Below are 16,710 nucleotides of genomic sequence, written 5' to 3'. Positions count from 1 at the left end.
CTCTAGCTCAGAATTTCTTATGCAAAACAAATGAGCCTAAGCAGTAAAAGTTTGGCTGAACTACTGCATACTGACAACCAGACTTTATCATAGTAAAGTGAATTAACATGATAACAGAATCAAGAACAAAAATTTTATTCCAGAGCTAATCCTACAGAATTAAAAATATGTTAATAAATAGGAATTCTTGAATACAGTGCAAGATCTAAGAACAGAAACATACATTGCTTTCCTTTTTCTTGGTGTGGTGAGAAGCATTCCCTTGCAGTTGTGTCATTTTCAGATTGGTTGTGGAATTGAGAGCACTTGAGGAATTCTGGCCAAGAAGCATTTACCATCCCTAGGACTGGTTCGCACCCTTCTTTTGCTGCCTCACAAAATGTCCTGCATGGCAAGAGGCCTCGACTGGAGAAAAGAGACACAGAACAAAGACAAAAAGGATTATTACTCTAATAAATAGCCACATCTGGAATTACAAGAAAATAAAATAATATTTTTGAAGAATTTCACTTTCTAAAGAGTTGCACAAAAAGGTGATAATCTTTACTTCCTCACTGTAGGCTCTGGCTTTCACACTACTTTTAAGGCCCTATTAAGCCAGAATAGTTTCTAAACTCAGCACTGTAAAAGCTGAAGCTGATTTTTCATCAACAGTTGAAGCAATGTAATTGTGTAGTGACACAAGACAGGAGAAAGCTTGCTTACTTATCATCTTCTTCCCCACAGTTGTGCAGACCTACCCCCTTTGGACTTTTGTTAAATGCTTTCATGAGCTGACAAAAAAAAAAAAACCCACTAACTTGAAATATATATATATATATATATATTTTTTTTTTTTTTAATTGGGTAACCCTTCTGACAACTTAGGTCTGCTGAGTTTGCTCACAGAGAGAACCAACAACTGCCAGATGTAAACTGTAGGAGCAGCACTTTATCAACTTGTCTTTCGGCATTTATGAGCCTTACCCATTCTGTGACTGTGATTCTGATGTCAATGGCAAAAAAATCTCATATAAATAGCAAATGCCCTATCGCTATATTTTCTCAGTGCGTAGATTCCTCCAAGAATTTACTGCAGTGCATTTTGCATTTCTTAAAATATTCTAAAAAACTTTACCAGGAAAAGACTGAAAGCTACTTTACATTCATAATTTATGAATCAATAACCAAAATGCAGAAACTGCATACAAATTATAAGCAGAAAATATTTCAGTCACATTTAAAGCAGTTAAAGTTTTCTCAGGCACAACTAAAATTGAGGCACATATTCCTGAGAGTATAATGAAAAATGTAACTCTGGCTCTGATTACAAGTAAAATGTTATTTTTTAAAAGCTTTATCATCCATTGCTGGGTTTATTTTATTAAATAATATTGTATACATTTCAATTTCTTACTTACATTGAAATCAATGTATTGTCATTCAGAGAGCAAAAATAATGAATTTCTAAAATAAGTAATGTTTAAAATATGATTAGCACATTATCTCAATGTGTACTCCTTATATTCTTAATGATACCTCTGGCTTAATAGTATGATATTTTTGCACCCAATGCGCATTTCTTTTTAAGCAGCGAGCACCAAGAATGGGAAGGCATTGCTCATGACTGTTGGCACCACATTTTTAAAGGAAATAAAATTGCTTCAAGTGAGAAATATCAGCTCCCAGTAAAAGAAAAATGTGAACAGAGACCTAGAAATACATTTAATTGTTAAGCACCGCTCTCATACAGAACCAGCTGATACAGCTCATGTGAATTCATGGAATCAAAGGGGTTGCATCCAAGGGTGCCAAGACAGCTGTCCAGTGCTCTTGCAAGGTCAGTATTTTCTATCTTTGAAAGGTCATGGAAGTAAGGGAGGTCACTTACAACCAGAAAACATCAAGAGCTGCACTCATCTTCCAAAAAAAAAAAAAAAAGCCAAAAAGTCAAGCTGGATACATTCAAGATGGTCAACCTTAATTCAGCCCCAGCAAAACTCATGGAATGAGTCCTCCTTGAACACACTTCTGGGCATAGCAAGATGATGATGACTGGGAACAGTTAGCACAAATTTATCAAGAGTAAACCATGGCTGACCAACCTGACTTTTGGCCTGAACTGAAAAAGTCCACCCAAGAGTTTTGTTACTTACTGTAGTGTTTCTATTAGGATTATAATGTTTATGGGAATAGGAAAAAACACAGCATCATTAGCAATTGTGTGATATCAGAAGCAACTCCTGCGATCAGGAAATAAAAAGCTGCCAGAGCTGCCTGACCACCCATGCTAACATGGAGGAATTGTTAGAAAGCAAAATATTATCTTGCGTAAGTATTCTGACATGAGTGTATTTGCTTTCCTCTGCTTAGTATCTAACAAAAAGACTGTGCTGCTTGCGTTGTTACTAAATTCATTACATACACTACGTTGGAAACCACTAGTTCAAAATAGATATCATTAGAGATATATTCGCCAGATAATATTAAATACTTTCACACAATACTAGATTGAAATTATTAGACACAAGACAAGAGCCTTTATCTCTAAACCTGTCTCTTTGCAGTTCCCTAGTTGGTAGCTTTCTTGCTCCCTGAAAAGACCATCATATATTCTAAAATAACACTTCTCACTGCCAGACTGTGATGTGTTGAAAGGCATAAAAATTCAGCACCAGAAAGCAGATAGCTGGCTGTTTACAAAACCAAGAACAAATGGTTCTTCCTGCTGACAGGAAGAGCTGCCACTTATTAGTTCTGCACATTGTCCTGCCAAACTGAAGGTTTACTATCTGACCTGAAATGACTCTTCAGATAAAGATGTTCTAAAACACTCTTCTGTTTTTTACTGGATCTATTTTAGTATGAAGAGTAAGAAAGGACACAGCAAGAGCACTGCGGTAGCCACCACCTTCCTTTAATGTTTTGGACTTAAGCTTTTCATTTTTAACTGATTATTATTAACTAAACCACTGCTTCTAAAAGTTCTATTGATATAATCACATGAGCAGTCCCAGTGGTTTAACTGAGGCTCCTTAACACAGAAAATGCCAGAAGCAAATGCCAGAAGCACTACTTGCTATAGGCAGTGCGTGAGTTCCAAAAAATAGGGTAGAAAGGCACTGCAGAGGAACCTGGAGAGACTGCATTGATGGGCCAAGGTAAACCATATGAGTTTCAACAGGGCCAAGTGTCGAGTCCTGCACTTTGGTCACAACAACCCCAGGCATCCCTACAGGTTTGGGGAGGAGTAGCTGGAAAGCTGCCTCATGGAAAGGGACCTTGGTGTGCTGATGGACAGTTGGCTGAATATGAGCCAGCAGCATGCCCAGGTGGCCAACAAGGCCAATGGCATCCTGGATTCTATCAGGAATGGTGTGGTGAGCAGGACTAGGGGAATAATCCTGCCCCTCTACTCAGCACTGGTGAAGCCTCACCTCAAGTACTGTGTTCAGTTTTGGGCACCTCGATACAGAAAGGACATGGAGGTGCTGGAGCAGGTCCAAAGAAGGGCAACAAGGCTTGTGAAGGGCGTGGAGAATATGTTCTACGAGGAGAGAGACTAAAGGAACTGGGGCTGTTTAGCCTGGGGAAGAGGAGGCTGAGGGGAGACCTCATTGCTCTCTTCAAATATCTGAAAGGTGCTTGCAGTGAGAGCGGTGTTGGTCTTTTCTCAGTGGTTACAGGATGAGGGGAAATGGCCTCAAGCTGCACCATGGGAGGTTTAGGTTGGATATCAGGAAAAACTTCTTTACAGGGAAGGGTCACAAGAAAGGCAGTGGGTGGTTAGAGTCAGGGTAGTATGGTTAGGTTGCCGTTGGACTTGATCATCTTGAAGGTCCTTTCCAACCTGAGCAATTCTATGATTCTAAAATGAACTACCAATTTGCCTTATTTGCCAGTGTGAGCCATTTAATTTATTCAGACTGATATGCTTAGAGTTAACTTCTTACTTATCTTCTAGAAAAACACTCAAAACACTACAACACAGTGCAATGTTGTATATCACAGTGACGATGAACATCACAGTGAAGACGAACATAAGCAGTGATTTCTCCTCATTAGATCTAAGTTACTCCTACTGGTCTGATGGAGCATACCTGATGGCTTCACTTTGTAATCTGAAGGCAGTATATTCTACTGACTTGTTTTTTCAAAATGATGGCAGGGTCATTAGAATCATAGAATCACTATGGCTGGAATAGATCTCCAAGATCATCTAGTTCAACCGTCCATCCACCACCAATATTTCCCCAACAAACCATGTCCCTTAATACAACATTTAAACATTTCTTGAACACCTCCAGGGACAGTAACTCAACCACCTCCCTGGGCAGGCCATTCCAGCACCTAATCAGTCTTTTGGAAAAAAAATTTTTCCTAATATCCAAGCTGTACCTCCCCTGGCACAACTTGAGTCCATTCCCTCTAGTCCTATTGCTAGTTACACAGGTGAAGAGGTCGACTCCCACCTCACCACAACCTTCTTTCATATTCATTATTTCCAAAGGTCCTTCAGCATGTTAATCACTCAACACAGTAGAAATTTTATGAGCAGTTTAAAGATTATATTAAAATGCAACTCTGTACAGTTATATTTACACATAACAGTTTATAAGTTTCTAAAATGTTTAAAAATGTTAGGAGAACTAGTTTTTTCACTAGATTCATTAGCACGTCAGATAATTTACTTCTATATGAAAACAATGTGAGTTCACCTCACTTGCTTAGTTTAGGCAATATCATGTATTATGTTTAGGCAATAATATGTTTAAGCAATATTATAGTGCAGGGTAGATGTCTGGATATATACACAGCACAATAATATATAAATTACTAAATTCTAAAAGATGACTGTGCAGTGATTTAATAAGCTAAGCAGAATTTATAGTCTCAAGAGAAGCTCTGACAAACCAGAAAATACAGGATCACCCAACAATTACTGCAATATTTGGCCTGCTTTCAATATTCAATCATATGTGCTCCGTAAATTAAATATTTCTGGATAATGATCAAGTTTAGTATGGACATATTGCTTAATCCAGTCAAGGATGAATAGGTGATTAAAAAGCTCCATCTTGATTAGCCTTTATTTACTGCTAGTCAGAGACAAATCATTTTAAAAACAAACTGACAGGTCTATATTAATCTTATAATGTATTTGGGTGCAATTTTGCTTTTAAGAATCTTCATGGAAAAGATTCTTGCTGAAGGTGAAGTTTGATAAAAGAACAGATATGTGAGATATTTTTAAATCAGTGGGTGGTTTTTCCACACCTATAAGCTCATACCTCAGTTATTTCAGCAACATATAAGTGTCAATATTAAGATATGTATGGCACCAAAAAAAAAAAAGAAAAAGATGTTCTCAAGTAAAACAAGGTAAAGAAATAGTCTGTGGGTTTTTTTTGTTTGCTTGGCTTTTTAATTTGCATAATGTATTTTCACATAAGCTATTCATCAAAACAGTTCTATATCAAGTATTCAATTGAAGCAGATACATAGAATACAGTCTACTCTAAAACTATCATCTTAACTGATTTTAAGTTTCCTGAGAGGCTTCATACTGCCTGAGAGCAGATTATCTGATACATTCTTAATGCTAATTATTTAAAGTTCACTTCAATTGGAATTCAAATTGATTATAATCCTGCATTGACCTAGTTGCTATAACTCATTTAAAAACATTTTACATTTTCAGATGAATTCAGAAATTATTCCTTCTGTAAAGCAGACTTCTCTTCTTTGCAATCACATTACTATGCATGGGGCTCATCAATAGGCTTAAGTTGCTTAAGTGGCTGTTTTGAACACTAGAAATTATCAAAGAAATATATTACAAGAAGTATTAAGGAGAGGAGAGGTCCTCCAGGAAACTGTTTTACTCTTGCTGCAAAATTTAACAGATTTTCTCAAGGAGCAATTGTTTGAGTAACTCAAAGGTTTGGCTCTTAAACTCAGCAGTCACTGAGGTCAATGTCTAGTGATATGTCTTTTCTGGAAGCAGCAGCAGCATATGTCTTTTTCTGCACTGCCTTGAGTTTTGCAGTCACATCTGTTTGTAAGCTATACAATAAGCCAGACAAAGTAACTGATTCAACTGAAAAGTAATGTGACCAGGAAAAAATGTATTCAGTTTTCTCATCTGACAACAGGATTAGCCCTACCCAAGAGCTACAGGTAAGGCAGGAAAAAGCAGTTGGTGACAGAAAGGTATGAACTGATAATTCTGACAAAAGCATTAAATAAAATATACAAGTAACAATCCTGCAAGGACTCTCCATGCAACTTTTAAAGTTCTGCTCATTATTTTCTGTCACATTTTAATGTGTCATCACATTAATATCCTCACTGGTCAAAGCACTGTCACAACAATGTCAAGCTGGAAAATTAATTACTGAAATTTTACAGATTAGAATGAGAGAAGAGAAATAATTTATAAAACAAATATCAGTGAGTTAGAAAACACAGCACAAAAATCACTCAGCATATTCAAGTGTTTAGAGCAACTGTTCTGGCTAAAGATCACATTTGCAGTTTAGTAGACAACCTGACTCAAGTCAGACTGATGAATATTTCTTATAGCTACAGTGCTGGCTTAAGTATCTCTTCATTACCATTCTTTCTCCACCTCTGTCCCTTCAGGTGTTCCAGGATCACTGTTTTTATGGCCACACAGTAAGCTGTGTTCAGGTATTGGAGCCAAGTTCAAACTGGATGGTATTTTGCTGGATTACTTATTCAGCCAAGTCTACTGAATAAATTTAAGATGGCACAGTGACCAGAAAAATAATAATCATACTACAGCCTTACTACAGAGAACTGTGGAATAATTTACAGTATCATTCACAGGCACACAGGCTCACAGTGACAACAGATGTAAGGTCTGAGGCAGAATGATCCTTCAACTGGTAATACATTTGTGAGATAACACTGGGGCAGGGAGGAACAGACCAAAAAACTCAATAAACATTCTGAAACTATGGGAAGAAGAAAACTGAGATTGTCATATATGTTTCTACACTTTCACAAAGTCACACCATCTACTGTTAGTGTTAATCACCATTAATAATTTGAGGGATTATCTAGCAATAAAGATTTCCGCAGAATATAAATGTCACAGAAGAAATGTTCTACAGTAGAACAAACATCCATGCCCAGCTTTACTCTTAGAGGAACAATTCTTGTTAATTCTTTCTCTGTTCTCTCTGCTTGTACTCCAATGTGCAGAGAAGCATTTTCAGAGCTACTGAATAGCATTATATGACATAAGATATTAAAAATCCATGAATCTTGATTCATGGATTTGTAAGTAAATGGGCTTTTAAGGTCTCAGTTGCACATAATCACAAAAACAAGCTGTGGCAAAGCCGTGTGTGTTTTCATTGTTCAGTTTTCGTCTTCATCTTGCAAGATATTTCAAAAGATCCTGTTTTCTTCTCTATTTTACCTCCAGAGATGGATTTAAATCTGAAATTTGCTTCTTTACATAGTAGTAAACTCTAGAAAAAGCACGATCATTTTATATTTCTGTGATTATTTCACTTGATAAAATTATAAACTATTATATCATTTAGGGAAGGAGTCTTAACCTCCATACAACACTTAAGTACTGAACGCAGTGCTAGCTGTGTATACATTTCTGGCTTCCCACTATGTTTTCAGGTCAAATCTGTACATCATTTTCCTGAAGTAAGTTACAGTATTTAAGAACAAAGATGCACAATTAACCTCGGAAATACTTTATAGTATCCACAGCCTGAGAAACAACTAGCATCTTAAGAGAGGAAAAAAGGGGGTTGGAGTTGACTCTGGCATAAGGCAGCAGCAGTTCAGTTCCCTCAAGGTGAGAGTCTGAAGAATGGCTCCAACTGTTCACAGGGGACCGAAGCTGAATTGTCTGGGGAGGTTCCCACTCATCTGCCTCACAGGGATTGAACATAAAGATTTATAGCCAGTGCAGAAAGCCAATTCTCATTTGTACATTCGTGAATATTGTATCTGCTGTCATGATGGTGACACTTACAGATGATCCACATGAGGATTGCCCTTTCCAAGAGGTCTGGTTTATACAGTGAGAATGAAAGAGAAGATGGAGACAGTGAATAGACTGCCTGCAGCATGGAAAAACATGCAGTCTGTTTATAGACTATGAGAACTTGAAAGTCTAAGGACCAAATAAGATGAAAAATTGGACTAGAATCTGTTCTATAGGTCCATTTGGATGGATTTTTTTTCTTCTAAAAATTACAGGTCTAACTCAGACAAGAAATGAACTGTTCTTTAATAGATGTCATATCTGGTGGCAAGAGTAAAGAGAGAACTAAAGAGTTACACTTGCAAAAGTCCTAGAACAAATCACTGATATCCAAGTGTATTATACATAACAAAGAACTCACACAGAACTCAAATAATGTTCGGACAGAAGAAGGAAATAGAAATTTGTTATTCAAGTGAAAGTGGAAATGGGAACAAATCCAAATATACTATTACATTGAAAAGACTCCTCTTACCCACCCAGAAATGAATAAAGGTGGCAGCAGCTGCTGTTCAATTTTCTGTCTTCTGGACCAGCTGATATTGAACTGAACAGCATCTCCTTCACACCTAGCAACATTCTTCAGACAATGTAGCTAAACTCTGCTGGTTATCATCAGGATGGACATATGTACATTCTACAATGTACTAAATTGTCCAAAGCAGGGAGCCATCTCTATCTGGAACCAAAAACAAATGGAAACTCAGTGCTGCGGAGTATCCACTCTGATCCTGTAGTTATTTTCTGCATATGGCAGCACCCCATGTCACAGTTGAGCTTACAATACCCTAACAGTCTAAACCACCTGATTTATATCTTGTACAGCAGAAGCATTTTTTCCTCTTCTCCCATACCTAGCAAATTGCTGTGTGAATGTTACCATATAGAATAGAAATTATTACCACAAAAAAGCTAGGAAAATTATTTAATGTTTTGGATCATAACTACAATTACTTGAGATAATCTGTCCTGAAAAAAGCAGCCAGTCTTTCCAGATTTCTTAGTGATCTCATCACATAATTCAAACATGACAGTGAAAATGAGAGAGATGTAGTAAACTAATTCATTAGAGCTATAGTTTAGCCAGGAATCACTGTAAATAAATATTACTAACAATAGTGGTACAATTATGAGCTATTTTTACAATCTTGCGCTGTTTGCCAAAACCACCCCTAAATCAAGTCAAATTTCTGAAAATTCTATGCCTGATATTTATCATACAAGTGCTGAACATATTGCTGATTTAGTCTACCCTGTAGAAACATCTCTTGGAAAAAAAAAAAAAAAAAAGCAGCAGCAGCTCCTAATATGCGTAAGAGTACAGGCTACGAGACTTTTTGATGTTGGTAAACAAAATTCACACTTGGCAAAGATAAGTTGTCTCAGTGAAGTAGAAGTCCTCTGAACACAGCATTCACACAAAGCTATTTCAACCACAATATTGCTACAGAAGTTCTTGAATAGTGGTGAGTAAAATAGTGATTAAATGGGCTGCAGAAGCTACGCAAGGAAACCGAGCACCTAAGTATTGTGACATTCTAAGACTTCAGCCTCTGCAGCTGAAGATTCTAGACTTGAAGTTGTTCCCAAAACCCAGATCAGTTAGGTCACATTTAGGAAGCCGATTCAATATACCTTAGGAACAGGGCTTCCATACAGTGCTCATGTATATCTGCACACAAGGCACTTACCATAAGATACTAAGCTGTTTTACACAGCTCACACACTGTGCCCAGCTGCTCTAGATATTCCCATGACCAGGATAATAATGGTCCCCAAAACAACACTGTGCCTCAAGGACAGCTTCCCATTTCCACAAGTCATACTGATACATACCCTGACTTTCATGCTCATTTCCAGAATGAATTCTTTCCTGTGGAATTCAGACTACTGCTAAAAGGAAGACCTCGTGTACCAGCCGAGTTAAATCAATTATCATACTGCTTCCTTACAATGAAATTGTTTCACAAACAATTCAAGCTGGCATTAGCAAACATTGTCATTGGAAGAATGAAGCTGTTCCCTCAGTCTCATTTCTGAACCTCCCTTCACCTCATTTTTCTCCTTCATCCCCAATTTAATTCAGATCAGTTTCCTGAACCAATTTATCATGGAACTGAATATTCCTACCAGAACAAGGAAAGGGCAATGCTGAGCTGGAGAAGAACAAGTACAGAAATAGGAGAAGACTGATTATTTCTGCAGCACTACCAAATTAAAATCAACTTAAAATCTACCATGAAACAGTAGTCTGGAACTTGTTCTCCAGAGATATTGTGGAACCTCTGGAAATGGCCCTGAGCAATTTGAACTATCTTTCAAGTTGGCTCTGATCTGAGCAGGGGTTTGGAGAGGTGCCTTCCCACCTGCCCGATCCCACGACTGTACTTTGCCCACCCTGCTCAGCCTGCAGATAATGGGGTGCTTCACCACTGCAGCCTCCAGCAAGGCAGCAGTAGCTGCCCATAAAAGAGGGAAATATACCAGAGACTTAGTATGTCTCACTAACTGAACTCTCATTAGTTTTTCACTGCAGATAGTTTAAAGGTAGTTGATAATAAGCTGTACAACAAGAGAGGCTAAGCACGAGCTGAAGAGTATATAAATTCTTAGACAATCCTTTAAACACTGTTCAATCCAAAGCTTCTTGGTTTATTAATTCCCACACAAGATGGTGTACTTATACCTACTAGAGGGATTTTTTTTCCCCTCATCTACATCTTTCTGGTTTTGAGTCCAGATGCAAAAGTGTGATAGGAAACTATCAACACTGATTCTCCTGCGATGCTTGCAAAAGTGCAAGGTTTTACTGAAAGCTTGCATGTTGCATTTTATTAAATGAAATAGTTCGTTTTGTAAAAAACAAAGCATGTTTTTCTAGTACTTATAATAAATTGTCAAATAAAAAAGGCTGCATTCACTCTATGACTTTTTGCAAATAATTATTTCAGTTAATTAAATGATCAGTATCTGTTTATCAGAAATAATAGATTGCATGCATAGGAGAAAGTAAGAAAGATCTATGATTCCCTGTTAACATCCCAGCTTAGAGACCAGACACCAGAGCTTATAGTAAATGATACACAGAGAAAATTGTTAGACCAACTGGGCTGGAGGCAATCAAGCAGTAAAATATACATCATAAAATAATCGGTCTTCCTCATTTCTGACTCCTTCCCTTCTCTTAAATCCCTCAGGCAGCATTGTGAAATATGTTTTCAAAGGGATATTCCTGCACCCAAATTGTCTCAAAAAATACTCCTTGATACATTTTTAAATCTATTCTGTCCTTAACTCCCCCCAGCACACACACTTCGACAGATTATTTTGTGATTTGGGAAAGTTCTCATGGCCAGTACATCAGATCAGTGGAGAGGGTGAAATTCTGTGTACAAATTTGATGCCATTTGCTATGGCAAATGCTACCTTCACACCCAATGGACCACCAACATCATTTTGGCCAAGGCAGGATGCTATTGTCTACTGCTCTAAATTACTTTTCTAGCTTTTAATTTTTAAACTAATTTCTTAAGTAATCCCTTCCTTCTGTACAACCACATGTCAGTAGTTGTAAACAGCCACTGCGTATGGGCAGAAAAAGGACAAATCTCTCAAAGGGTGAAAATATTCTCCACAGTTTCTAATTTTTGTCCTAATTTCCCTGTATTTTGTCCCTGATCTGTCCTTCCCCTACACTGCATCTGCCATCTACTGGCACAGTACTGTAAAAGAGTTTGAGATAAGACTTTTCAGGACTTTTTATGTGAGAGCCTGTAACGTGGCTCCAGGGCCAGCCCCAGTTACAAGTCTTTCATGGCTCCTTCAACACTATCTGAGCCATGACCCTAGCAGAAAAGCTTTCAGAGACTTTACTATCAATCTCTTGTCAACTCAGGACATAAGAGTAATGTTTTTTTCTGAGACTTACATGATAAAATTTGGGAATTAATTCTGGTACGCATAACCATAGGCCCATAAAATTCATAAAAATAGTAAATTGCGGAGATTATTCTGAAGAAAATACACATTCTATTCTACTTCCCTAATTTTACTAGCCTGCAAGAACAGTAGCACAAAGCCTACCACTTATTAACACAAGCTCCATACCAGATTTCAAGTTCCATTACTTGAATACTTTAAGACACTAGAAACTCCTGGTGATTATAGAAGTTAGACCTAAAAATTGTAACTAGTGCCCTTTATTTTTTCTCCAAAATTATACACATCTGAAGAAAGGGTCATATATGAAAACATATGAATCAATTTTAAATATAGGCATCTTGACCAATCCCACATCTTTATCTGTATTTCCCCTTGCATTCTTTAGAAAAATGAACTCTGTTTCTCACTACTACAGTGTCTCAGCCTTCAACCAAAAATGAGTACTGAGTATCATATGTGGGCTTCAAGGACTGAGTTCTAAGGGATAATGCAAATGCTAACATTCTCTTTAGCATATTTTTTTCTACCTTGTAAGAAACAACTACACAATACTAGTTAAATAACACATGAAGGACAACGTTATTTATGAATAATAGAGGCTGCATTGAAAGGAAAGCCGCTGTAAAAATGCAACACTAATTTCAGCTACATTATTACAGTTGTAACATGATTCATTATTTTAAACTTTTTTCATTTGTTTCTTAGAAATACGTTTAATGCCAAACTTTCCGACATATGCGAGTATTCCTTTCTTTGAAGTCAGACATAGACCAGCAATGTCTCACTTGTATCTCATGAAGAACATGTTCCGTTCATGGGACAGTATAATTTTCTTTCTGGATCAGTTAGCTTTAGTCAGAGCAGGAGTTGGGCTTTGAGGATTTGTAATTAATTTCACTGTGCAAATACTATGTCACTTTCTGAACCTGCATAGTGTAATGTTCTTCTCTCATATGTATCCATTTATTACTAACTCAATTTTCAGTTTGATCTAAAAGTTGATTCATTGTGTTTTATGTACAAAAACAATTCAGGTGTGTTCATGGCTTTCACTGATACATGGTTTCAACCGTGACCTTGTATAGGACATTTGCTCTTGTACATAAACGTTTTCAAAAGTGCACAGAAATTGCTGTTTGACAGATATCCTAAACACACATCACTGCTACTTTGAACCTCATCCCTGCGCATTACACCTGCCAACCATTTCACTTTGTTGTTGCTCTAAGTCAATTCTATTTCACCCTGAAGTAGTGCATGATCAGTTTGAGGAGAGACTGGAGCTGAAACTGGCTATTTAAATTCTGCAGGCAATGCTATTGAATGTTTCTCTCAATATGCCAAATGTTGACTAGCTGCCATTAGCAACTGTATCCTCAAAAGTCTACTTCTGAAAGAATTAAACTATGCTATTATAATTATAATAATTGGTGAAATTATAGCTATCAGATGGCGTATCAATTGATACAAAGTGCAAAAGGAAAGGAAAAAGCATGCAGATGTTCTTCTTGCCTGGGCTTTCTCAAGTAACACAGCTTGTGTGTGTTCAGTTTTTTGGCTAAACAGGAACAGTTACATCAGTTTCCCCTGTAGAATGTTTAAAAACAACAGGGCACAAAAATGAGTAACAGTGATAGAGCACAAATTTTGTGTGGGCAAACATTCACAACTATATCACGCTCCTTCTCCCTAAGTTCTGGGTTCATTATATGACAATATTTGACAATATATGTTTTTCATTAGCTGGATCTCCAAATTGTGTGGTCACAATTGTGCTTACATGAACCACAAATACATTGAAAACCAAGGGCTGGATTATAACTCAGTTATGTATTCATAGACAGATTTTACAACAGTGGGTTTTCTTGTACTCAGCCTGTCATGTTCCCAACGACTTTAAAGCAAGATATGGCAAGATTTAAAAAAAAAAAAAAAAAAAAAAAAAAAAAAAAACACATGATTTCAAACTCTCTGGATATAAAGTACTTCATCTCTTAAAAATCACCTCTTTTATTCACAATATAAAAGTTGGAATTAATAGCCTTCTACTTCAAGGCTAAAGAATAGAACAGATCTCCTTGACAGAAAACCATTGTCAAACATCTAGCCTGAATAGCCTCTTTGAGTCATGCTGACTTGCTTAGTCTGTAGAGGCACCATCAAAAAGAAAGAATGAAGCAATTCTCACAGTGCGTGAAGAGCCATACTGCAAACTTCAGAAATGACCAGTAGCCATTTTATATGCTTCTGAAAGCACCCTCTACGCAATGCACTTGGGTCATGGTAAGAAAAATTGTCACCAGTGCTGTAGCTTTAAATCAGGTAACAGCAATTCCAATGAAATCACAGCAAATAGGATTTTGTTAGGGGATTCTTATTGTCTTTCCAGGAGGTTCTCTCAATACAGTTACTTAGAAGCGACTCAGAAACCATCATTTCACCAGCATGTAAAATTTAAGCACTTCTTAAAAGTTACAGAACTGCAAAATTTTGCAACTATAATTTGACGTCTCTGCACAGATGCATTACAAAAACTCACAGGTCACCTATCAGATTGATTACTCTGAGTTCCTAACAGCTGCTTTTTTATCTTGGCATATTTGCCTGCTTTTGTTACTGAAATTAAATGGATTAAAACGAGACTGAAACATGCAAGAATAGAATACCTATCAAAAGTCATACATATTCATATATTCATACTCAATTGAACAGATTATGGACTTCAAAAAATAGATATGTTGATAGCTTCCTATTCAAAGTCCTATTATAAAAAATTCTCTTAAGCTACATGAACAAGATCTATGTAATTCAGTTAACATTTTCTACAAATACTCTAAAGGCATCAAGAAACACTAAGAAATTATTTGTATATACGATTATTATTTTTAACTTCTAAATGTTTGTCACAATAAAAGAAGATGAATAAAAACAATCAATTTCACTGGAAGCAGAAGAAACAAAAACCGTTAAGTCTAGACGGCAGTTCACAGAAACAGGAAAAGGAAAACAGTCATATCACTGACATTCACATTTTATGCAAAATATGATAGGCTGAGATCTCTTGCTCTATGAAGTTTGATTCTTGACTTTTCCTTGCCTCAAATTTGCTTTCAATTGTTGAAATCTGACACACAGATTTCTGGATTTCCTTTCTGGACAGTATTTCAAATTAGTTTATGCCCATATGGAAAATGAATCATTTTTACTTTCTTTCCTTTTAAAAATTACAGAAAATAGATAAAGACAATGAGCAAAAAAAAAAAATTGAATTTCCCACTATGAGCTCTTTCCCACTATCTCCAACACTTCAAAGGGTAGCTGACTACATAAAAACTGTTCAAGGCTTTGTACAACATTTTCCCCATTAACACAGTTTTCACTGGTCAATTTTCCCCTAGCCCCTACCAATCATGTAGCTCTCTTCAGGTTTCAGTGACTCTTTTTCTGGCTACTGTTATTTGCCCCATGGAGGTTACTACATAACAAAAAATCTTGTTACTTACAGACATTGACATGACAAACTCTTTTGCAAGAAAGAGCCTGAAAATCAAAGAAAACACTTTCTCTTAATTACACTACTTTCTACTTTAGAATGAACCTAAGGAAAAAAAAAAAATCAAAAAAAGCAATAATGCGTGTTTGTACATGAGTGAAGTAATTTTGCAGATTTTAATCAAGATAAAAAGCTCAGATCTCAGATGGACTCTTTGAGCCCTAACTTTATATATAAACGATTTCACAACTTTGTTTTCAAAGATGTCTGAGATGAAAAAAGCAGTGTGTAAACAGGTGCAGAAATAAAAAGTCCATGAGAAATTTACCTTGAGTGCATATTACCCTACTTACATTGTTCAAATACTGTTTTCATGGCAGTTTAAATTAAGATTGACCTTGAAAGATTTAATACTGTGGGGATATATCAATGGAAGGCATTTGTTCTGCCTTCCGGAACACATTTCTACACTAGGGATTACTGGAATTAATCAAGCTTTTAGAAGACAACTAGACTATGACAGTCCATAGCCTTCAAATTTATTCCTAACACTCAGTCTGAAATAAGCCATGTACGCAGGCCTTAAGGATCTTATATAGCTTGCTGATTTTACCAAGCCTTTAGATGAAACATGAGTATTCACTGAACGTAAGCATTACTAGAAAGTACCACTCAATGAGTGTTTGCATTGTGCAGTTATAGATTGACCCACTATAAACTTCACTAATTTTAAAACATTATATTTTCTGTAAGCTCTAAGTCTGCAGAACTTGCAGAATCCAGTGCAAGCAAGCTGCTATAAAGAAACAAACAAGCACTATGTTGGAGTTACTGACCTTTGGCCTACTCCCAGTGGTAAAGTAAAACTCATTAGCTTAAATCCTTAATGATAACCAACAGCTCTGAGAATAGTTTTTCTTTTGAGAATAGTTTTTCTTTACAACAAATGAAGTACCAGTGTTGTCATTGGTGGCAACAGATCGCAGACTAATACTACCCAAAATGAAAAAGTTACTACCTTGAACATTTCAGACACAGCAATGAGTATAAGTTGTCAATTTTCAGTACAGTCGGGTTCTCTTAGAAGTACTGCTGGACTGTGTTAAGACAGGTTATGTAAGTCTGATTTTTAAGTAATACTGGAAAGATCTCATGCATTCACTCAGGAAGGAAGAAGTTTCATAACCTTTTTAAATAAAAAGCTCTACCCAAATTATGAGCAAATAATAGCTTTACCTTAATGCACTTCAACTTCCCA

The 16,710-nt window shown here is 36.6% G+C and overlaps 1 protein-coding gene across 6 annotated transcripts in view; it reads right to left on the bottom strand.

Annotated features, from left to right (window-relative positions):
* CORIN (corin, serine peptidase) overlaps positions 1 to 16,710 on the bottom strand; it is a 129,467-nt gene that overhangs the window by 68,612 nt on the left and 44,145 nt on the right. For all 6 annotated transcript variants that reach the window (XM_021393848.1, XM_021393846.1, XM_021393847.1 and 3 more), the window contains one exon: positions 224 to 405. In XM_021393848.1, the coding sequence (XP_021249523.1) occupies positions 224 to 405 (182 nt within the window). The remainder of the gene's footprint in view (positions 1 to 223; positions 406 to 16,710) is intronic.

Source organism: Numida meleagris, chromosome 4 (genome assembly GCF_002078875.1).
Source record: "Numida meleagris isolate 19003 breed g44 Domestic line chromosome 4, NumMel1.0, whole genome shotgun sequence".
Lineage (NCBI taxonomy): Eukaryota > Metazoa > Chordata > Aves > Galliformes > Numididae > Numida > Numida meleagris.
This window is presented reverse-complemented; position numbering and strand designations above follow the sequence as displayed.